At 34.7% G+C, this 24,807-nt stretch overlaps 2 protein-coding genes across 2 annotated transcripts; one reads left to right on the top strand and one right to left on the bottom strand.

Moving 5' to 3' along the window:
- Positions 1–843: 843 nt before the first annotated feature.
- On the bottom strand, positions 844–24,463 carry LOC106650831 (guanylate cyclase soluble subunit beta-1). Its single transcript, XM_014369052.2, has 14 exons — positions 24,309–24,463; positions 23,976–24,049; positions 19,705–19,805; positions 19,131–19,249; positions 18,826–18,981; positions 18,592–18,748; positions 18,355–18,509; positions 17,464–17,592; positions 17,260–17,342; positions 9,986–10,156; positions 8,556–8,793; positions 7,097–7,234; positions 5,675–5,832; positions 844–1,528 (listed from the first exon to the last, which is right to left on the bottom strand). The coding sequence occupies exons 1-14, from the start codon at positions 24,309–24,311 to the stop codon at positions 1,399–1,401; spliced, it is 1,812 nt and encodes a 603-aa protein (XP_014224538.1). The 5' UTR covers positions 24,312–24,463; the 3' UTR covers positions 844–1,398.
- On the top strand, positions 1,887–4,349 carry LOC106650832. Its single transcript, XM_014369053.2, has 3 exons — positions 1,887–2,090; positions 2,561–2,951; positions 3,636–4,349. The coding sequence occupies exons 1-3, from the start codon at positions 1,961–1,963 to the stop codon at positions 4,132–4,134; spliced, it is 1,020 nt and encodes a 339-aa protein (XP_014224539.1). The 5' UTR covers positions 1,887–1,960; the 3' UTR covers positions 4,135–4,349.
- Positions 24,464–24,807: the final 344 nt, after the last annotated feature.

Below are 24,807 nucleotides of genomic sequence, written 5' to 3'. Positions count from 1 at the left end.
CCACGTGTTCGCTGCGATTGAGAGCAAAAATTCATTTTAATTGCAGATTCAAATTATTCCGATAAAATAACTAATACTCAATCAGTCCAATATTAATTGTGTCCAAATATTATTTGTGTGTTACGTGGTCCACTTTATTCCAGCTTTTTAATTTTTAAGACACATAATTTTTGTTCTTTCGTGGTTTAATATTGAATTTCAGATAAAATATTTTTAGATAAAAACATATGGAAAAGTACATTTCTAATATTGGAATATTAATAATTTCTTTTCAGAATTCTAAATTGTATTTATCTCTTTGGTAGCATTTATTCTAATGTTCGAATATTTTTTTATTGGCAATTGATGACAAAAAAACAATTCAGCTTTTTATGAATACTCACAAAATATTAACAACAGCCACTTTATAATTCCAAGCATTATTTCGTATTATGGGGCACATTAAACCCCTCGCATTAAAAAATAAATCCATTACACATTTCAAATAGCTTTTGTTTGTTACATTTAACGAAAAGTATAATTACAATTATTTTACGATATTCAACAAACAATAACGAAGAAGAATCGGTTTAAATTAATATTTATTAAATCTGATAAAACTTAACTTGAAAAAATTTTTTTTTCGATTTTTTTTTTTAAAAATCCATTAATTCATTGGCATTATTATAAAGATAAGTCTTAGAAATAGAAAGCTCATGAAAAAGATTGTACTCATTATTTTTACCAAAAAGAGAATTATCTAAAATGTAAAATATTGTTTATAATGTTTAAAATTACGATTTTTTATTGGTCGTTTTACTACCATGAAATTTCATCAAATTATTCACAAAAAATATACAGATTCATTGTTAAAAACTATTATAAATAAATTAGACTATATAATTATATATGAATACATTGTATGTATCAACGTATTTCACAATAAAATTGAAATCATTTATAAAAAGAATCTATCGTAGCAAAGAGAGATTTTTCATAAAGTTGTTAATAATTTTTGATTCACTTCGATCGCACCTTTCACCCATTAGTGCTCTTAAATGTTATGACTATTTTTTTAGAGGACATTGCATTTTTATTTGTAGAATTGAATGGATAAAGAATATGGATCCTATTGTTGAGTAAGAACAATCGTTAGCGAAGGATCTGAGAATCAAAAAGTTTTTTCATAAACTTTTACTATTTTACTGGAGTGAATAATGCTATTATTTTTTAATTAATCTATCACAATGATTCTTCTATGTTTCTTGAGCTTAACGTTCCATTTTAAATAATAGACTTTGAATGAGGAATATATTGAACGGAAAAAAATTGTAAATTGCCCATAATAAGTAATTATCTGCCTGAGGAAGAATTCCATATATGCTGTTTGAACGTACTGCGCATTCTGCATTCTGTTGCTTAAGCTGGTAACTCCCTCTCTCTAGAAAGAAACCAAACATTCATTGGTTCTGATTTACCTTTCATGATAATTGGCCCTCTATATTCTAGCAGAAATTGTGGATCCTGATTTTCCGGCATACACAGGTACCTGCAATCGAGGCAAAAGATTAAATCGATGAATTTTATTATAATAAATGTTTTAAATGAATAAATAAAAATTTTCAACTTTTTTAGTAAAAAAATAAATCGATTATAAGCAAAGAATATCCCAACTGAAATTTAATATGCGAGGTAATGCACTCGGCTTAAGATAATACTAAGACTCTGTCTAATGTCAATGTCTGGAACTGAAAAACTATCGGACGAACGTTAACCGTGAAATAGAGAGTAAGGGTAAAGAAGCCCTAGAAGAGATGCTAATGCCGATAATTGAATTATAGGGTCATGTATCACCGGTTGTTTTATCCTGTCGCGCGGCGGCGTCTCATTCTCGTGCCAGACGCGGTTGCATTAAAATTGCTAAAAGTTTAAATTGACTCGTTTTATAAACGATAGTAATTCATAATAATAACAATCCATCATGGAGGTTCTTATAGACTGTTATTTCGATCGGTTATTCGAGGGCATGGAGAGGAGCAGTCTCGCGTCTCGACACCGTAGACGGCAACTGGTGAAGTTTTTTTCCGATGTAATTAATAGCTGTGCAGAAGGTAATAAAACCTCTTTATGATAATTACCCGTACTTGTTGAGATAAATTACTTTGCTGCACAATAAAATCGATTGAAACGCGCACGCACGCGTCATATACATCAGCTTATGGTGCTGGGTTGAACGATTTTTACTTTATGAACTAACCTTCGTTTCATATTTATGTTTTTATTATTATTTTTCCGTGATTATATAGTTATCGGCGATGTTGCTATAGCGATTTATCGAACCATTAGGAAAATGAATTGGCTGAATTAAATTGGTATTCTCTGAACCCGTAAATAGGATTTCGAGGCATAAAGATGAAAATTGAATGAAGCCGTAATTAAAAGTTGCATTTTTATTCGTGGAACAATTACATTAGAGAGAGGAAAAATGAGAGAGCATGTAATGGAATACTGTAGTGCTTTAACGAGAAATTAAATTCCTCGCGGAATTTCAGAAATATTCATTTTTTAAATGAATTTCCAGCGGAAGAGCTTGATAAGGCCGACGTGTGCGAGCGCATTGTGAGGGCGGCTCTGCGCTACCACACCATTTCAATGGCCGAGAACGGCCTGGTCTGTATGCTCGGCAAATTTCACAATGTGCTGTACGTCGCGGCCAAACTGTGCTATGACTGGAAGCTCGAAAATAACGCCCTCGTGGCCAAAATTCTGGACGACATGTTCTACTGCGAGAAGACCTTCGAGCGGATTTTCGTCGGGGCGATTTTCGGCACGAGGGTCACGCACTTTCTCACGGGCTGGAAGAGCGATTTCGACGATAGGGACGATAACATCAAGGCTCTGATTTATTTCCTCGATCACGCCGCCGACGCGAGGCTAGAGTTCTTTTGCCAATCGATATCTTCGCAGAGGAGGTTCGTTTAAATTATTGAAGAATTGAGTATTTAGCCTGACCTAAATCGAACGCTTATCGTCTTCTCGTCGCAGATGGTCTATTCGAAAATCGATATTTTATCTTAAAAAGTAAAATAAAACTGTTACATCCCGCGGAACAGGATTGCTCTGTAATTTAAAATCTTTCCGAAACTTTAATCTTATTTTTAATTTAATTAGTAAATTGAATTTTTAATTACACCTGCTTTCGAGTGTCATTTTTTTCATGGTAAATTTTTATGCCAGGGAAGTTTGCCTTACTTTTTTCCTAGTTTCGGGAATATGATAATTTGCATAAATTTGCGTCATGGGGTTGTTTCTAAAATTACAATTTGCTACTTAAAAGTTTTGGGGAAAAAAGTAGTTTACCGTGAGCCTTTGAAACCTCGAGAGTAGAGAAAAATTTAATTTATAGAAACACGAGATTATTTCGATACTCTCGAGAGTGCCAATGATTCAAGAGTCCTTGGTATTTGTTCGGTATAGCTACTCGATGACCTGATTCGGACTCGAAATTCGGGATCGCACCAAGTCACGCGTTATTTCGAGACAAAAAATTAGAGAAATACGTTCGAGCGGGTCGAGTTCGAGTAGTAGTTACACGTAAACTCATTAGATCCGAATCGAGAGAAAGAAACGAAATGAAAGTTTGGTAATTTCATCAGGTTCATCGACGTGCCGATGGAGTCGTACGGACAAGTGCTGCCCCTGAGAGTGGCCGTGCAGCACGGGGCACCGGACATACTGCTGGTGATGCTGCGCTACGGCGCCTCGACCGCCATGGACGACATCCCACCGGAGCCACTCGAGATTCTGCTGGCTCGCCTGGACGAGTTCGAGGAGGCGAGCCAGTGTCCGGCCGCGCTGCTGCTCTGCCTGCGCATACTGCTGCGCACCGTGCCAGTGGTCGAGCTCAAAGTGCCGGAACACCTCGTCGAGGGCTGTGGCAGCCCCAAGGTCCTCGTCTACGAGCAGTACCCGAATCTCGAGCTGTGGGACGTCATTCCGGCCGAGCGCTCGGGTCGCAAGCCGGCCGAGCTCAAACACTTGAGCAGGTGCCGCATCAGGCAGTGTCTTTACGACAATTACGCGCTGCCCCACGGAATCAGGCATCTACCGATACCCACCAGATTACAGGACTACGTCGATCTTCTCGAAGACTGATAATGCTTTCGAGCGAGAGCCCGGAAAGTCGTTCGTGTACTTTGACTATATCGATGCACAACTGAGACTTGTTTAAGGAAACAACCGCGTTCGATTCTAAATTTTTACACCGAATATAATACGTATAAAACAAAAAAAATGTGATACGACGTGCCAAATATAAGATTGTAAATAAATGCTTTATAAGGACGAAATGATAATAGGAAAGCTAATAAAAAAATAGTAAATTCATAAATTAATGTCATGCTTTAACTAAAACGAAATGATTCGCGCTAGTGTAAGAGGGTGCAATTTCTCGTATGATTTACATCTGCAGCGGCATTAAATGAGAATCACGTAATGCATGTTTACGACCTCGTTTTGGACAATGTTCCAGTTGTGTTGTTTCTATTATAGCCTTGCAAAGACGTGTAACTTTACATGAATGCGGCTCTATGTATGCATGCGCGCATGGACTGTATACATAGAGCTGCGCCGTGTATATATATGCTGCTCGTCTCACCTGCAAGCATAAAATGCTCGAGGGCACTTGCTTATTCTACTAGCTTTCAATTGTACAAACTCGTTATTCTTTCATCCCAAGATCCACCTACACTTTACACTATTTCTTGTTGTTTTTTTTTCCTTTTATTTTCTTTTATATTACACACACTGAGCGCGTTCGCTATCTTTACCGAATTACTTAGCGCAGCTTCTCAAGAAGAAACCTCGTATTCTTTATTTTATCTCCGTAGAGAAATCCGAAGAATTAACACAGAGAAGAAGATTTTTACTTATTTTATAGTTGTAAATAATAAAGGCTCCCTCTGCAAAGCACTCCTTCAAGTCCCATCGGACGCTCTATCTTTTTCGGATTCAACTCATGTCACCAGAGACCGACAAGGTCAAAAAAGTCAATTGTACAAGCCGCAGGCGCTGCTATATACTCAGTCCTGGACTTTGAAACGAAATCTGTACAGTGTAATGCTACTTATGCATCCCGCTATTTTTCGTCCGCTTTTTTTCGATGTAACTCTAGCCAAAGCGAAACTATTTTTTTATTGCACAGTCGTACGAAAAAATATATTAAAAAAGTTCGTATATCCATGGAGGCGTGTGTGAAGTGAATTGAATAAATTTAAAATACCAATAGAAAGGACAACCTTTAAAAAGCAGTCTTGTACTTACAAGCAGGGAGCGAAAATTTAAAAGTTAAATTCAAACATCGTGTGTAATTTTAAAAGCTTAAAGCTCGATAGAATTTTTCTGTTGGTTATTTTTTGGATCGATGCAAGATAAACTCGAAAATAAATAAATCATGGTAAATATTTAAACCCCGAGGTATTTACGTTGTCCAGCTTTTCGTTTCGTAAATACACGTTAGAAAATTCGATAAAAGTTTTAATTATAAAACGAGTTTCAAACAAATTTAATCAAACATTTGAAACTATAAATAACTAAAATGAATAGTAATTAAAAAAAAAATTTTTAAAATTGTAAAATCGTAATCCAAAGTCGAAAGTACGTGGATTAAAATATTTATAACAAAAGACAAACTCACCTGTAAGCATCTTCTGAAACATTTATTTTGCCAGGCTCGCCGGTCGTCTCTGTCCGACTGGTTAAATTCACAGTATTGCCAAATAGACAGTAGCGTGGCATGCGATGGCCAATTACTCCCGTTACTACCTCTCCGCTGTGGATGCCAATGGTTATTTTCTAAAAGGCATTAAACGACGAAATTCCATTATCCCAGTATAGGCAGTACAGTTTGATGCAATGCATAAGAGGGGTAGAGGGTTATATTTGGATAAGCGCGAAGTTTGTCATCCGAGCGAATCGAAGACGCGACGAATATCCGACTGTCAGACGACCCGGCGGAAATAGCCCGATCACGGGATTGTCAAACGCTATTTTTGCAATAGGAGAGAGATGCGATACGAGAGTAAAGTTGGAGTTTTTTCAATAAATAGTTTTGAACTATCCGCGCATCGATCAGAACAACAAGCAAACAATTTTAATGCATAAAAATGGATTCTCCTCTTTTCCGGATAAAAATTAAATGATCTCTGTATACGAAAAGTATAAAAGTTAAAAAAACTTCGACTATATGTCATGCTATACGATCCATCATTGAATTCTCTACGGAATTACAAACATATGACATTCTGAAATTACGTACATTGCGCCGTCTAAAATCGATTGCGAAAATATGAAATTTCAATAGGGTGTTCGACAAATATTTCAAGAATATCATTTCTCGCATTACTTACGTCGATACTTGAAAATCATAATGTTTACCACGTGTGCACTTGGTAAAATGTTCAAATATCTGCGAGCGAATGCGCCGAACTTCGTGAGTACGTTTGTGCAACGGAGGAAGAAATGTAAAATAAACTTCGATGCATCTTAAATATAAATTTTCTCGACTGACCTGTTTTTTAAAGTTCGAAGTTTTCGAAATATATTTCTAAAAAAAGGTATTTCAAAATAGAAGTTTCGGCTATCGCGATCAATAACAGATAAGATAACATTTTTCTTAGAAATGTCAATAAGAAATCGTTATTTTTTCCCAGATTTGAATATGCCCTGAGTCATTCTCGAAAAAAAGTCTCAAAAAAAAACTCCTTAATGCACATTTGGAATAAATTTTGGAATTGATGCATCGAACGCGGGCATACTCCATTGGTCATTACGAAAATGCTGGATGGTTGAAATAAAAAAGGAAACATTGAAGGGGCGTATTTTTCAGACTAGTTGCACGAGTACCACTTCATAATAAAAAAAAGGGGGAAAAATTACCAAAAAAGTAGCAAGTATCAAACGGTGGAATTAGCAAATAATAGCTCGATCGAACGAATCAGCATCAAGTGGATTGGTCGTCCAATGTAAACTGTGCCAGAGTCGAAAATTTATTCGCGTATATAGCGTCGGAAGGAAATCAATACACTCGCACACACGTGCAAAATGGTGGGGTGCTTACCACGGGCTTGCCATCAATCGGCACCTCGGCTGCCAGATCCATCATATCGAGGGCCAGACGTGCTATGCAGCGCGCATGGCATCGGCAGGGCTCGGGCAAGCCACTCACAGCCATGTACTTGTCGCCGACGGTCTCGACCTACAAAGAAACATACGAAAAATTTCGAATATCTTTATTTGCTTCTGGTAATAAATAACCCGTGCGTCGTTTTGCTGCTACATTTTACGGTCCGGGCCCGCTGGCGAACATACACACACGCACACACACACACACACACACACAAACATGCTGCACGTATTATATTATTATAGCTGCACGAGCGCGAGCCGTGCGGAATTTTCAACGCAGTGCTCAGCCTCTCTTGACGTGCGACAACGTACGACCACTGAATTAATATCTCCCACGAGTAAGAAAGAACAGCTTGTCACTAGGGTATAATACATCATCGTTTATATATATTGATTATAAATGACGCTATTTTTAACGGAGGTGCATTCGAAAAAAATTTCGTCACGCGAGATCTCGGCCACCGTTGAAAAAATAATGGTTCATTAAAAAAAAGAGCAAAAAAATGCTAGGAAGCCATCACAAAAATTCGCGAATTAAAACGCATAACGCAATAATACACCGGACATAAGCGCATTACGCTCACTACTTGAAATATGGTCAAAGCATCCAGTGGGATACATTCATCATGCATTCAGAATTCGAGCTAACACGCGCGCGTATACATACCATTTATAATGAAATGTAGCTACGATCACGTATCCAGTGGCAGATTGAGCCATATACATTTATGTGCAATTTTTTATGCATTGTACTCGCTCACACACACGTGAGCAAGTTTCGTAACAACGAGCCGTGAAAAACATCGCGCGCGTTCTGTAATCATTTGCCGTGTATGCATCAAAATTTGTTTACCCTCGCGCGCGCAGCACTAGCCTGACCTGTCTCTCTGTGTTTTATGTACACGTTGTTATTTAATTTAAATCTTTGAAAGTCTGAGTAAGCAAGTAAATTCTTGTTATAAAATTCCGGCGGCGCAGTATCCGATTGTCCACTCATTAATCCGCATTCATTCCCATTCAAAGAATGAATAATATAACAATTAGTCGGGAGAAAATGTATTATTTAATTAAAAGTTTTTTCGATGTTTTTCATGCTTCATAATAAAAAGGCTTTGCCATTTTTTCGCAATGCGAACAATCTGTATACGCGTGTGTACGTGTGAAGTGGCTGAAAAAACATATACAATTGACCATTCATCGGAAATAATGACGTTCATTATCATTAATTGCATGTTGTAAAATTTTAAATCCATTGAAAGATGTATTAATTTCAGCCATTAATTTTTTTCTTCTCAATAACATAATGCGATAATAAAAACAATAGCAATCAGCAAGCATCCATTGCGAAAATAAATTTCGTTTACTGAAGCTGTATAGAAAAATCGACGCACCTTGTAGACATTGGGATTTTTCATTGGATCGGTGAGTACGTCGAAGGCAATGTACAGCTCGTTGAGCATATTGACAATCTTCATGGCACCACTTGAGTCGGAATGCGCGGCGCAGTATGCACTGAAGCCGACGATGCCAGAAAAGAGAAGGGTCACGCAGTCGTAGCGTTTGGCTGGCACCGGTCGCGAGTGTCTCAGCTCGTTTGCCACCGAGGCCGGCAACACCGAGTACAACAACCTATGTAGAGCGGCCCGCCACCAACACAAAATGTCTATTACTTATCTTCCTTGGCAAAGGATTATCTTCAAGAGTGAATGATTAGGTTACTTCCTACCCGAAGTGTCTTGAAGTGAATAAATCGAGTTCGAGTATTTTTCTCGCATTTAGTGAGGCAAATGTAAAGTTTGCATAAAGTGGGGAACGTTTTTTTTCCTTCAAATAGATGAACTTAAATTCATGTTAAAGCATTTAAATTATTGTGATTTGAATAAAATTTAAATTGATTTAAAATTAAAGGCCCCAAATGGGGTATTTTGACCTATATAATTATGTTGACTTTACCATTTGCAGATTTACAGATAAAACTACCTCCCATCTAGTGGTAGAAATCGGCAATTATCATTGAATTTTCTTACTTTTTTCTATTAATTAGCGCAAAAAATGAACCAGTATTAAAACGTTAATGTTCGATAAAAATGTTTAAAATCAGTCCTCAAGGTATTAAATAATTTTTGCAAACATTGATATTCAACGAAGATTTCATATAAAAGGACCATAAATAAAATGCAGTATCGATTACTTTAATATCAGTTTCTATTTTTATATGGCATCAAATTATAAGGTTTATTTTAAACAGTGGGGAAAAAGAAAAAGCATGTATAAAAAAAATACTTCAATTTTTGTTATTTTTTATCAATAAATTCGGTAAATTATGAAGAACTATTAAGTTAGCACCTCTGATTGCTTCGAAAATCATCATAATATTCAAATTTAATTGCAAGCTTTTTTTGTCAAAAAATGTAGAAATGCAATTACTTTAATTACGTTTTTAATTTTTGCAATTTAAATCAGTTCGAAATGTCCGTACAGATTAACCGGGCTTAATTTATAATTCAGAAATCTGTCGATATGATGCAAGATAGCTCTCGAGCACTCGAACAACTTGACCCAATAGAATCGAAACGTTTAAATCGCCTGATCTCGCAAGAGGTTTCAGCTGAATTTGCAAGTTATACTATTATACGGACAGTCGAGCAAGACCAGTACCCGAGAGAATTCAAAGTTTGTCGGATGAAATCGCGAGAAGATAACGAAGAAAATATTTATTCTCGCGAAAAGAGTCCGGAAAAGTGCTGGGAAAGTGTGTAAGTCTATATCTATGTATCAGTACGGAGCTCAATATTGAGAGATGATGCGCATTAATACGTACCTGTCGGTTTTCTGCTTCTCACCGTCGAGCTCGCGATACGTCTGCTGCAACTTGTCCGTGAGTAGCTCCAAATTTCTCGTTAACTTATAGTCGGCCTCAAATTGCTCAGACATTAGGACCAGGTCACGCGTGGCATCGTGAAGTGGCACATCGCTCAAGTACAGGCCTCTCCTGAAAGCCATTACGGACCATCAGACACAATGTATCGAATCCTGCTGCCGCCGCCGCTGCTGTAGCTGCTATGTAGCAGGAGATCGCTGCTGCCTCGGTATAGTCGTTTCATGATTTAGCAACGGGTTCTCGTTTTCGATTCGAACGTCGAAGATTACTCCTCTCGAAGTAATAGGAAATTACTTTTCTCGGGCGATCGAAAAGTTTATTTTGCCGACTCGATAACGCGTTGCTCAAGATTTTTGAGAATATCATCGATAATTTTTCATAAGAGCGTTCGTAACGTTTTAACAGCCAAAAGCAGTTGAACATGCGCGTGGATCCTTGACAATTGAATTAATAAATCATAAGAAGCATGAAATATTGTGCCCATAATGACGTCCAATTAGCAATCATTCGTAATTCAGCGAATGTTTTGGCGCATAAATGATCGAAGCGAGTCGAGCGTTTGCCAAGATTTAATGCAGCGAGCTGTATGTATAGATCGGAAATGGACATATATCGCATCGTATCGGTCCGATATCGATATGGAAAAGGCAGGATGTCGGGATCAATGCGCGTGATATGCAGCAGTAGCAGCAACAGCACCAATGGACTGCTTTTACTGTATACGGGGTATATATACGAATTTCAGTCTCTCTCTCTCTCTCTCTCTCTGGTCGAGCTATCGATCCGGTAATGCGTAAACAATAATGTCCCGTCGTCGGAGCCATTACCGCGCGCGACGACCCTCGTGTGCCATGGACAACTGTACATGTGTGTGCGGACGACAGACCGCTGCAGCTAGCTAGAGCTGCTACTAGCCAAGGTCTATAGAGCGCTGTGCCATGCAGCTTCCGTCGGGTTTTGCGTACAAGAGAGTTAGAGGTAGCCACTATTACCAGAGAGCTACACCGACAGCCGACGGTTTCGCGCAAAAGCCGCGGCTAATAATGTATGCCGCAGAGGGAGCCTACACTCTAAACCCAAAAGAGTAATTTTCGAACCTCAAAAGAGTAAACTACGTTATTTACTCTTTTAAAAAAAGTAAATAGCGCAGATTATTCTTTTAATTTCTAGCGTTAAAGTGAAAGGAGTAAGCTTACTCTTTTGAGGTTCGAAAATTACTCTTTTGGGTTTAGAGTGTAGGTTGTGTTTTAAAAAAAAGTATTTTACGTACATTACTTTTTCGAAGTTCGAAAGTTACTCTTTTGGGTTTAGCGCATATGAACAATTAACCAAAGAAAACAAGAGTTAAAAATAAAAATGTTTTGACTCGAATTTCAAAACTGAAAAAGACTTGATTGATGAGTCTGATACTTGCGTTCATGGCATGTAATCTTAAAAGTTCAATAGCTACAATATCGAAATTCGATGTGAGCCTCGTAGAAAAAAATCGCGTGTAAACTAACAAGGAGACCTTCTCACCTCTGTTGACAGATCTTTCCGAACATCTCTTTGGAGTCTTTTGGTACCTAATAATGAAGCTTTCCGTAGCTTAGTTTAATCGAATGGGCTTTAGGGCCCATTTTTAATAACGCTTTTTCAGTAAAAGTTTTTCTACAGTGAGCTCTTGCATTGAGCTGCACGCAATGTGTGTGCAGTACGCACTGCACAGTTTGGCATCATTTTATCATGAAAGTCCCAAAACAAAAGTTCCGAATGTATATTATGCTTTATGTCGCACGTCGCCCGAGCCGTGAGTACCTCGCCCCACCGTTTGCTTCGGTCTATTTCAATCTCTTATTTAATTCTTATAAATTTCTATAAACTTACAAAAAATTTAAAAAAAGCGTATAATTGAAATAAAACATTTAGGTATTTCTTTCTTTTTCTGCTCTTTACGGAACGCCGAAGAGGCTGAACATTTAGGGTGGTCCAAAAAAAACTTTTTTTTTACATACGCTCACCTAGCCTCTAATTGTTTTCAACAAGTAATAACAAGAAGCTCCATTAATTTTGAGCCCAAAATATCAATTTTAATAGGTCGCTCAACGATCAAGTAGGATAAAAAACGTGAAATAATACTTTTATGCCTTAAAAAAATTCAAAATTGCTCATTCTTTAAAATTAGTCATTTGACATAGTCATATGACTTGATGAGAATTTTTACACAACTTCATACGGTATATAAACTTTCAAAAAATTTAAAAAAAGTGTATAATTGCAATTAAACATTTAGATATTTCTTTCTTTTTCAGCTCTTTACGAAACGCCGATGAGCATCTGACGAGGTCTAACTTTTTTATCTCCCAGACTCGACTGCTTGGTAGCGAGTGCTACTCGTCGGGCCGACGCCCTCTAGCGGTGGCGTTCTAACACATATATACTATTAAAATAAAAATGAAAAAACAGCTGTAAGATGTGTAACGTCTTTATGAATGTTAAAAATAGAATTGAACATTAAACAATTCAAGTAATTCGATCTGAAATTCGAGTAATTAAATCAAAACAAAATTCGAGTAATTCGATTTAAAAAATTTAAGTAAATCAATTTACAATAGAAAAAAAGCGCTGCAAGATGTGTAACTAAAGTCACATTTAAAGGTAAAAAATTTAAAAAATAAATAAATAAAATAAACCAAATGAATGGTGTCTGATCATATTACACAAAAATCAATTGATTTACTCGAATTTCGATATTGTAGCTATTGAACTTTTTAGATTACAGGCCATGAACGCAAGTATCAGACTCATCAATCAAGTCTTTTTCAGTTTTGAAGTTCGAGTCAAAACATTTTTATTTTTAACTCTTGTTTTCTTTGGTTAATTGTTCATACGCGCTAAACCCAAAAGAGTAACTTTCGAGCTTCGAAAGAGTAATGTACGTAAAATACTTTTTTCAAAACACAACCTATAGGCTAGATATCCATTGCACTGGATGTGCTGCTGCTACCGCTTCTGGTGCTCTGTATATCCATCGATGCGACTGATATCGACTTGACGAGGAATTAATGAGCTGCGGGGCTGCTGCTGCGCTCATTCGGCTTCACGGTCCGTCCGCATAGCCACGCGCGTCGACTTGCTCCCTCGCCCGTCCCCGCTCTCGCGTATACGCGCAGTACCTATATACCTACATAATACGTGTACGAAACACGCCGAGCGTTAAGTGCCGAGACCCGACTAATATCGACTTAATGAGCCTCTCAGGCTTGCCCTCGCGCGCCGCTCGCTATACGTACGTATACATATCGTATTATATCGCGTTACAGTAATCGCGACTGCTGCTGCCGTTGACGCTGATGCTGCGATGCTGCTGCACGCCTACATACAATACAGATACTCGCGCGAGAGAAGCTCACGTACGCTCGTAGCCGTACGCTCGTAGCTACTGCTATACCACCCGCATAATGGCTCACTAATCCAATTATCTGCGAATTTGTTTACAGACTTAGCCAACGCCAGCAGCAGCAGTGCCAGGTTATTGGACACTTTCCCCTCGTTTTACCACCTGTGCACGCGCGCAAGCTCCTACGCGAAAGCGCAAACTTCTTTGCTCTTTCACCTCAAATTTCCCCTACTTCCCTCTCGCTTTAACTTGTTCTCTTATACTCATTCTCTCTCTCTCTCTCTCTCTCTCTCTCTTTACCAGTTGAATACGCGCTAGGCTACGCATACACCGCACGGGCTGCTGGCTTGATATTCGTGCATATGCATACAGCCGTGGGTTTACACTCATAAAAAAGTATGTTAAATTCAAATAAATGTATTTGTTTGAAATCCATTTATTGAATTTAAAGAAATATTTTCTCATATCAAATCTGAGTTATTAGTAACAAACATATATTTATTAGAATTTTTTTGAATGAGATGGAAAAAATATTTTAAACAATTCATTATTTGACACAAATATTTCTTTATTAGTTTTAAACAAATATATAATTAATTGGATAACAAACCATTTATTTGAAATCAATAAATGACATCAAAGAAATATTTGTTAAAATAAAGTATTTAATTAGTTTGTAAAAAAGAAGTATTCTATGTTTAATTTAAATAAATATATTTGTTTCAAATAAGATATAAATTGATCAATACTACCAAATATTTTAGTTGAAAATAATAAATCATTTGTTCAAATTACGTATCTTACGTATCAAAAAATATTTGATGAAACTAATTGAATTTACCATGTTTAATTTTTGATGGGTTAAGGTCTATGGCATATTAAAGTTATCGCGTACTTAGAATAACGTCCGAGCTCGATATTGCTTAACCGACACTGTAAATGTGACATGCTGTACACATAAACACGAGTACAGGCCGTCGGCCGGCTGTTGTGATCCACACTGTGAATATGAGTGAATCTGTAGCATTTGAGTGGCTAGCTGCTCACCGCATGTAGTTTGCTATGTGAGTTTGTGTTTGGGTTGTGTGTAAGGTGCATCACAGTTTCCGTTGAGCGGAATCGAGCTCGAAATCAGCTAGTGTGTTTTTGTCAATACAGCCACCCTAGCCTAACGTTCGTAGTTGCCGATTGCGTTTAGGACTAGGTTTAAAAAGTTGCCATGTCAGCTCGGACTACCATCAGTGCTACTTGCATAGCCGCTCTCGGTATTCGTAATGTGTTCGTGAATGCGTGTGCGTGAGCGCGTCTTTTTACATAATTTGAATTGTGAAGTTATGGTAGATGAGTCGTCTGTTGTTGCCTGTCTCGACTGCAGTTAGAAGTCCAATGAAAGCGGAACTAAGGACAAGAATCATTTGATTTTATAACAAGATCAAGCTAGGTAAATTAGCATTTAGGGAGCTGACGATACAATACAAAACAAATATTTATTTCACGCAATGAAATTTTTTACCTTTTTCTGGAATAAATAAAAATTATTAATTTTATTGCATCAATTTCAAATAATAAGGTAGTTTTAATACAATATGCTAATTACCAATAATACGCAATAATCATTTACAGCCGTAAAAATCATTCGTATAATAACTTGTACGGGTGGCGTAATGGTAAAGTGCGTGCCTACCACCCCGAGGTCCTGGGTTCGATCCCAGGTGTAGGAATCTCTTTGTATGTTAGGATTGCGTTTTATAAGTGTTTATAATTATTAAGTATGCGTAAATAATGTTATATAATGTATATTAAGCGATATAAATGTAATCAATATAATATATATAAATAATAATTTCAAAGTTAATATTAGTTACAGTTCAAGTCTAAACCATGAATGAAGCAACCTCATGATTGATTCAATTAAATATTTATTTTGTCATATAAATATTTGCTAGCGTTTAGTAAATATTTATTTGAAATAATAAAAAAAATAATTGAAGCAAACAAATATTTTTTCAAATGAATTAATATTTTATTGTATTCAAATAAACAACTTTTCGTTATAAGCTTTTATATTTTTGCTTCAAATATATATTTGTTAGACATAAATAAACATATTTTTGATATTAACAAATATATACTTGAATTAAAAATATTATTGTTTATTACAAATAAATATTTAATTTGTTTTAATAATTGATTGTTTCAAATTAAGTAAATATTTATTAGCGTCAAATAAATGTACTTTTTTCATTTAAACAAATCATTTGTTTGCTACTATACAAGTAAATAATTTGTTTGAATCAAACAAAATTTGTTTGAATATAGCATATTTTTTTTTCGGTGTACTTACAGATCCGCGCTTCAATATAACTGGCTTCGAACTAGGAAGACGAAGATTATCGCGCGACAATAACAATTGTACGATTTTCCACTCAAGCTCTGATTATCAAAAACACAGCGAGAAGCTGCGCCTGTTCTCCCGTTACCGCCCGCGCATTTTTTCTGGCTATATGAGCCGGAAACTCGACTACCGGAAAATTTGATTCCGTCGCGCTTGGAATCTATACCAATTTTGTGAACTTTCCTTTTATCGGGCCCTACCCGCTATACTTTTTATTTCTTTATTTTCCAACAACAACCGATTCCAATCTTATTTGCTTCTAAATAGCCACTTTTCGGCGTATGATATTTTAGTCGGAAATCCGAGGTCGAATTGCACACACGCGAGTTCAATAAGGTGTGGAACGGGGGGCTGCACTTAATAGCTGAAAAAGTTTATAATAGATCTGAAATAATGCCTTTTTAACCGACCGTATGTTCGAGGTAAGTAATAAAACTTTGCCTTGGCTATGCTCAACTTTTTTTATGAGGTTTATTCGGCTCATTTGGGGATTCATTCTATTGGAACCAGATCTTGAAAGCTGCCTCTTTTCCGCTGGGAGATTTTAAATTTCAAGCTCATAATCTTGCGGGCTTTTTTATTGTTTCAAGCTAAGCCGAAGAAAGAGAACTGACACGGTTAAACGTACTATGTCAGCTTCAAGTGCAAAAGTACAATCAAACATTTCAACGATATTGAAGAATCTCGATTCAAGAAGCTAACTATCTCACGTGTGGGATAAATATAAAAATCACCTAAGCATGAATAAGCTTTTCATTGAAAATGAATCTCTCGATGATAACAGAGGATGGTGTTAAGAACCCTTGAAATTAAACTCCGGGGCTTTTAGAATGCCGAATCCATTTATTCTGTTATACTCTGAGGAAAAGGCTTACCGTAATCACCGAAATTGGGAATTTTACGGAAATACGTTTTGCTGCGAGAACGATCGCGAGTAATCATACGAATGAATGAAGTTGAAGTGCTTGAAAATAAACCACAAATACAAACTAGTTATTGAAAAAAAAAACACAAGTCGCAAACAATAGAATACTGTTCTTTCAAGTTGTAAAGTTCCTCTAATAAATCGCCTGGACGAGAGAGATAAATCTATTGATCTATTCGCAGATAATGGAGTATAGTGTCTTTTTTTCGAAAAAAAGTGATAGATGAAGGGCAAATCCGCCACACAATTTATGTCATCGGATATCGAGGTCACAATTTTTGGCTTCTTTATTATTTTTTGTCGAACCATGTTTACTAGCGCCAAAAATTTTCCAACTACGCAACTATCTGTACAAACTTTTTTAACTTTGTTATTTTTTTGTACAAATCACTAAACGGTTTTATTTATAATACGAATTAATTTAAAAATATCTTTTTATCATTCGTTCTAATTGCACTCAACAACAAATGATTTCATAAAGAAAGTTATAAAAAAGAAAGCAATAAACCACATACCTTGTTAAATCGTCCAAGTTCATAACGCTTGGGTAGCACAAAAATATAACTGAGTCCGATTCCCTCACGTACAACATTTGTCCCTGTAACAGAACAAGTAGAAAATAAATTTGTTATTCAATCAAAGTTTCAACTATCCGTGGATAATTTTAGTGCTTGAAAATATCTATAGCATTATACATAAATTATAGAATGTGTCCTTACTTTCAAACGTAGATAGGAGTATTCTTCTGTAGCTTCAACTTGCATCACTCCTTTTTTAGTTCTTAAAACGTACACAGTATTGATGTGCGATAAAATATTTTCAAACGTCAATTCAAGATGTGGTCTTACCTATGTTAAAAAATTACGATTGAATAAATGGCAAAACTTGAAATACAAAAATTGAAATAAAATTTACGTAGTTGAACACGTTGTGTGAAAATAATTTAAAATTAATTTTTATTTAATATAATTCCGCTGATTTTGAAACCTTTCAGTACCTTTTCATATTTGAAAAAAATGATAAATATAAATAATTTGAGTGTCAGTTGAATGCAAGACTGGAGTTTTATTTTCAGTAAAAAAAATGCAAATAAGACTTGAAAAGACATTGTCGACTCCAAAGAAGCAACAGATTCTTATTAAATTGCTTCTAGGTAGTGCCATGCTAGAAATAGCTTTGAATTGGCAAACTCCCTCAGACCAAACGACAAGCTGGCTTCCGTAGCCGAGATAATCTTGTTATCAATAGCTCATGCTTTTGAGAAATAAGAAGAAAAATCGTCGCGACACTCTGTTTTGCTGAGTATCCGAGTTGTTTACTGATATTTCCAAGTTTCAATTACGTTCTGTCATGTTTCAAAAAATCAATTATAATTCATGATGCAACCTTATATATTTCAAGCATACAAAAAACAAAGCTTCACTGTTACTTTCAAACCCGAGCACTATAAATTACGAAATTGCATTAAATTCGGGAAACTTCTTTTTATCTAACTAGTTTAAGATGTTGTTTTTGCTTGGACGTTATAAGAAAGATGTTCTATAGTATAGTTTAATCAACAACAATTAATATTTTTAACTATTTAATTGATAAAATAGTGTAATACTTACAGTTAAAAGAATATCGCTCAGTTTGCAATTACCACTGCAGACTTGCGGGATAACACGTGTGATTGTGCATCCAGTTTGTACTATTCTCAAGTTTCGGTTAAACATTAAATGGAACGGAAATACTCTACAAAATGTTGCTGGACTAACTTTTGGTTCTTTAAAATAAACAGATATTTATATTTTTAATAGAAATATCTTGTGAGTTCGTAAAAAAAAATATATTATTAGTTTTCGCACCAACTGAAAGGCATTCGATATCGGCAATTGTTTGTTTTTGATCTACTCCTGGGCCTGACTGTTCGGTTATTAGAAACTGGACGTGATCACAATCGTCATTTTTAGTCTTAAGGATTTTCATTTCGACATCTGTGCCATGAAGTTTTTTAGCAACCGTCTACGTAAAATTTTGGAATTATAACTTAAGAAAAATATTTAAAATTTCTTCAAATGTTTGAGTTATTCGATTGATACCTTAACAATTCCAATAACTATGTATTCTAACCCAGGTCGGTCAGAGTAATAATGTAACACCAGCGCACCATCTTCAGGTCTTTCTGTGCACCTAAATGAAGGAGCTCTCATGCCTGGATATAATGTACCCAAATGGTCGTGAAGAGCGTCTAAGTTCTGCAGAAATATTTTTTTTTAAGAGTTTAATAATTACATGCATAGAAATTCTATTTTCTTGCACGATTTATTTGCAAAAAATATTCAGTATCATTTAAAAGCGATGGAAACAAGAGTTTATATAATTTTTTTTAATGTAGAAAGAGTACCTGCAAAAAATCTCTGGGAGTTGCTCCGAGCACCTGTAATATTTTATCATATCCTGAATCTTGACAAAACTCGAAGAACATTTTCCCAAAAAGTTCAAGAATGTCGTTTGCTGGTATTTCTAAATAATAAATACGTTTACTTAATTTTGTTAAATTAATAATCAACAAAATATTTGTTTCGCATGGTGTATACTTCAAAATTTTATTAAAGCTTTACATAGCACTTATATCTTTAATAATTATATGTGTTGATCAAATTTAAATGCATATGTTGGGACACATTTACTAATGGCATCACTAAAGTGCTTAGATGAAAGCGAAGTTTTTAACTGTATTCATCAAAAAGTTTCAGCATAGAAACCAATCCTCATATTTTGAAACACTTGCGAGGTGAACATTTACCAAAATAACATTGCTAGTTTTCAGAAAAATTTCAGAAAAATTAATGATTTTTCTCAATCTTACTCGAAAATAATGAGTTGAAAATTCTCTAAACATTTTTTTTTTGGAAGTCACCATAATTTTTAATTGCACGTTGCTTTATTCAAATTAGAACTAAACTATGAATACTTACTGAGTCTATTGACCGCAGCACCGATAATATTATAAGTAACTTCATCGTCGTAAATTTGACGGACCAAAAATTGGCCATCCATATTAACAGCTGCATCTTTTCTAAAGAATCAAATAAACTTATCGTTTGTGCGTGTTATATTGCTACATAGGATATAAAAATGATTTAACATAATTTAAATAATATAGAAAGTTCAAGTATAAATAAATGTACATCATGTACACACTTGATTATGTTATACTATTTAGAAATTTAAACTTGAAGAATTGTCTATAGACTTGTTAAAAGCATTATGTAAGAGATATTTAAAATTTATTCATCAGGAATTAACCAGAATAAGTAAATAAGCATTTTTCACATTACCAGATTACTTTTTAATATTCAACCTTGATTTGAAAATGGACATACGGGCTATGCATACTAAAGATTAGTATTGCGATACACTACAAACCACAATACTTAATCAAGTAATATTATTTTTTGAGTTTATGTGTAGTTTATTAAATTAATGTATTCAAATCTTATATGACAAAGTTATTGCAAGAAAAAAGTTAATTACATTAAAATAATTAAAATGTTTCATATTATATTAATAACACAAAAAATACTTTTATCAGACAGAAGCATACGTTAAATTTAAATTTATGGTACAAAAACATTTTGCAATCTCAGACATAATTTTCAGATCAGTACTTCAGATTGTACTTTTTGATATTCTATTGACTTTTCAACACTTAGTTAGAGTAAACATTTTTTTTCTATATTATTAGTTCTTAAAAGGTCGATGGATGCCCAACACAAGTTATGAATAAAACGTTGATAATTTTTATAGCTCAGTGCTATAAAAAAGCGTAAGATACTTATGACTCAAGAAGCCCATTTTTACCGCGGCACTAGCACCCTCGCTTCGCTTGGGTGCTAACCGTCCCGTGCAATAGTGGCTTGCTTAAGTCACACGTATCATAATATACTGTTGTTAACGTATAAAAATTCTCAATTTATGCGTATTATGCCTACGAATTTAAAAATTTTCTTTTCAAAAGCTCGTATCATAATAGTTTCGTTCAGTTTAGCTCTATTTTTCGGACACAGCATTGCGAGAAGTGATTAGGAATGTTGTTCATTTTCGAAAGGCTGGAGAGGCCTATGCCTGCAAACTCCAAACTTTTCTCTTTAAATAAAAAAATTAATACAACAATTATTGAAAGCTACGACTATACAAAGACAACTCAATACTCAACAGCGCATATATAAAATGGGGTGAATTCGAGAATACAATATCTAAAATATTGACTATTATATATTCCTAGAACTTTACCTTTTCTTTGGGCGGGATTTCAGAAAATTTTGGCACTCGCCCCCTAGCGGTAACTTAAGTACTATTAGACAATTTATTTGATGATTTGGATGAGGCTTATAACTTACATCTCAGTAAAGACTTTCAATAATATGCATTTAGTGTATTTCTAGAGTTCTAATTTATATTCATCAAACAATTTTAAGTTCTCTGATCGCATACTTCGAAAAAAAAGTTTAAAATTTAAAATGAAGTATCTCATAATTCGAAAATTTTTTGAAAAAATTGATTTATGCATACATTCCCTTCGAATTATATTAATTTCTTAAACAATGCTTTTAACGAGATTAAGCTGGAACCAATCAATCCCTTTAAAAGACGTGATTTTCAATGTAATTTGAACACTTATTCATTTACGGAATGTATATTTTTCAGAACTTTCAATTATAAAACTATAATTGAAAAGAGTACAAGAGTATAAAGTTTTAATTTTTTATCGACAAATACTCAACGTGTAGTTTATGAATTTTTTTTCTAGACAAAGTAATTTCAAATGATTGAGCTTTTAGATCTGCTAAAGAGGCTATGATGTATGGATCAAAAATTGCGGTAAACGTGATTAAACTCAGAGATGGGGCTGAAAACTACGTGGATTCTCTACGGCTAATACGTTACTAACAGAAATATTTTAAAAATTTAATTTTTTCTCAAATGCAAAGCGTACTAACATCCTCTCTTGAAATAATCATCTTAAAATAGTAATACGTATCCCAGATACTTATTTTGCAATGAATAAATCCTTGCTGATATACTACCATTTTTTACAACCTTTCCAACAGCATTGAGGGGACCGACCTGTGTTAAGAGCTTAAATTCAAAAAATAGCTGTATAAATTGAAATAGTGGACATTTTTTTTAAATATGTTCATTATACACCTGATTGACAAGAAAAACTTCTACCTAAGCTCTGAAATGTCAATTACGCCTATTTTTTCATAATACTAAATATTATAATAGGATTCACTTGCCACGAGATTCTGACGTGAGCTCTTCATCAATACTGATCTATGGGGTCTCAAAATCTTCAGAAAAATACCCTCATCCACTTAAGCGGAGCAGAATTTGAAAAAAAATTTCGTTTCTCTTCCAAAAGCTTAAATATGGCTTCTAGTGTTGATAAAATACTAATTATCTTAAAAATTGGCACATTTTGACACGTATATAAAGTTGTACGCAATTTTTCAAAATTCTGCTCCGCTTAGGTAGATGAGGGTACTCTTCTGAAGATTTTGAGACCCCATTGATCAGTATTGACGAAAAACTCTTTTCAAGATCATGCGGCTAGTGATTTATAACAAAATATTTCGTCTTATGAAAAAAGTGATGTAATTGGTATTTCAGAGCTTGGGTAGAAGTTTTTTTGGTCAATCTGATGTAAAATGAACATATTTTACTATCACAAAAAAAAATTTCCACTATTTCGATTTATATAGCTATTTATAGCTGAAACTGAATTTAAGTTTTTAACACAGGTCCGTCCCCTTAAGGTTTCATTTTTCATCATCCATTATTTTGTTTCAAAACCCTTATGATAATAATATAATTCTAAAATCTTCCTCAATGAAAACAAATAATAATTTACGACAGTAAAAACAATTATAAAAAATTGAATAATAACAATGCATTCAAACTTCAGAAAATTATTATTTTTTGAAACATCAATCAAGATGAATTCAATGTGATACTGTAAATAATAGTTTAAAACCCGCGTTAACAACAAATGTCGAAACGGATAAGTCATTATTTGTAAAATAAAGCGAAAATTGAATTCCGAACAAACTCAACGGGTAACGGAACTTCTAGCCTGATTTACAAAAAAGTTCAAGATAAAATGAATTGATGAATGGACGTACCATTTCCAAGCTAATAATGCATAAATTTAGAAGAAAATAATCGAAATTGACGAGGCACAAAAAATAGAAAAGTAACTTAGTGATGTTATATTATTCATACTTAAAGAAACACAAGTAATTTATGAGAATAATAAGATGGTGGTGAAATTGAATTATATTACATAATCAGATCACATTATATGAACTAGATGATAACTTGAATAAGTATGTCAATGAAATAAATTGGATAATAAGTATTTTTATAAATCTAAGACAATTCAAGACAAGTTAAGGTAAAACAATATAAAATTTTAGTAAAGATTTGAAAAACACATTGTTTACTTTTAGTACAGTCTCTCTACAGGATTTATATGTATGTCCTAAAAGAGAAATTTGTAATTTGAGGCCAATAAATTATTACTAATAAAGGCATTCATTAAAGGTACTCGAAGAAAACGTTCAGTTGCAAAATTATGGAACAAACTTAAAATTTAAATTTTAAATACTGGTTTCTACATCTTAAATTTATCAGAATCGTTAAGAGTAATCATAAAAAAGTTTTCTTCCCGATAAGGTGGCTGCTTTACTACTGGAGCTCGTAATTATCTCCTACAAATGCGTGAAAATGATACTTTACACTTTTTAAAACTACCTGAAAATTATTCTATCAAAAAATTTCGAAGTAAGTTTAGTAAAACTGTATGTTTGTTACAGAATTACATATTAGCTTAGATACTTGAAATGTTCCTTATAAAATCTGTGAATGTTTCTATCGAATAATATTTGATTTATTGATAATAACAACGTTCATGGTGTAACCCTAAGTGTTCGATGGACAAGCACACAAATTCACTTTTTTGTGCTGTCGATCGTACATTTGTATTCACTTTCCGGGAAGTTGTGTGCAAGAAAAGATGGAAAATATTTCTTTACTTCTATTTTATTTATATGGAGAAACAATTGACAGAAAAACCTTATGAACGAAAATTTGTCCAATTAAATATCAATCAAACATAAATAACAAAACGATAAAAAATTCTAAATGTATTATAAAAGTAAACTAATTTTTTAAATATTCTTACTTGATAGCTTCCCATGTTTCGTTATCAAACGTTCTCACCACCAATAACTCCAATGCATAATTAACAAACCCGTACTGAAAACAAATAATTTTCGACAAGTTAGAAAACTGATATATTAAGACAATTAATAGAAAATGTTATTGATGATTCATTTATCCTTTTTTTTTTTAATTCACCAAAAGTTAATTAAAAAAGTGAGCATGCAAAAAAATAGCAATTGAATTTGTCATTGTCACGTGACATTTCGAAGCACTGGTATTCTGAGCACCACGTTATCATTGCTGACCGGCTGCATTGATACACATCATGAATGAAAATGACAAAAGTACGTACCATTTTTCGAGTGAGCTTAGATCAAGTCCTGCGTCAAAATGTCGAAAGTTTTTTGCTAATTTTTATGTCGGAACTGGGCTATTCGCTTGTAAAGTGCTGCATCCATCGGTGACAGTAAAGTTTTGCTCGCGACGCGGTGGTGTTTACTTCGGGCACACGAGTCGTGAACTGCATAGACGGCGAGTTCGCGAGATACGCCGATGAGTATCGATTTTTCCTCGCGGAAAGGGTCCAACCGACTGCGCCATCTGTGCTCGAGTTTGCAGATCCGTAGGAGAGGGCGGGTGAATAGAGGATCGAGAAGGGAGGCTCACTTTCTATTAGTGCAACGCAACGCGTAGTCAGCTTTAACGCTGCAGAAATGCAATATGCGCTTCTTTAAAAAAGTGCAGATTTTTAAGGCCTTTAAGCTCATTTTGCTGACAGTCGTAATTTTTTTTATCATTGTCATTGAGCGCATTCGGCTTACTTAACGAACGTCTAGACCTAATTTTCAGGC

Source organism: Trichogramma pretiosum, unplaced genomic scaffold (genome assembly GCF_000599845.2).
Source record: "Trichogramma pretiosum strain Unisexual culture from Peru unplaced genomic scaffold, Tpre_2.0 scaffold3, whole genome shotgun sequence".
Classification (NCBI taxonomy): Eukaryota; Metazoa; Arthropoda; class Insecta; order Hymenoptera; family Trichogrammatidae; genus Trichogramma; species Trichogramma pretiosum.
The sequence above is the reverse complement of the archived record's forward strand: the minus strand, read 5'-3'. Positions and strand labels throughout refer to the sequence as shown.

What these genes read in the sequence shown, in the direction of transcription:
- LOC106650832 (XM_014369053.2), top strand. Translation starts at nt 1,961, where the DNA reads ATGGAGGTTCTTATAGACTGTTATTTCGATCGGTTATTCGAGGGCATG. An exon ending in AATTAATAGCTGTGCAGAAG is followed by an intron (nt 2,091 to 2,560) that starts GTAATAAAACCT and finishes ATGAATTTCCAG; the next exon opens with CGGAAGAGCTTGATAAGGCC. An exon ending in TCGATATCTTCGCAGAGGAG is followed by an intron (nt 2,952 to 3,635) that starts GTTCGTTTAAAT and finishes TAATTTCATCAG; the next exon opens with GTTCATCGACGTGCCGATGG.
- LOC106650831 (XM_014369052.2), bottom strand. An exon ending in ACTCCTATCTACGTTTGAAA is followed by an intron (nt 17,343 to 17,463) that starts GTAAGGACACAT and finishes GTTCTGTTACAG; the next exon opens with GGACAAATGTTGTACGTGAG. An exon ending in AACTTGGACGATTTAACAAG is followed by an intron (nt 10,157 to 17,259) that starts GTATGTGGTTTA and finishes AATGGCTTTCAG; the next exon opens with GAGAGGCCTGTACTTGAGCG.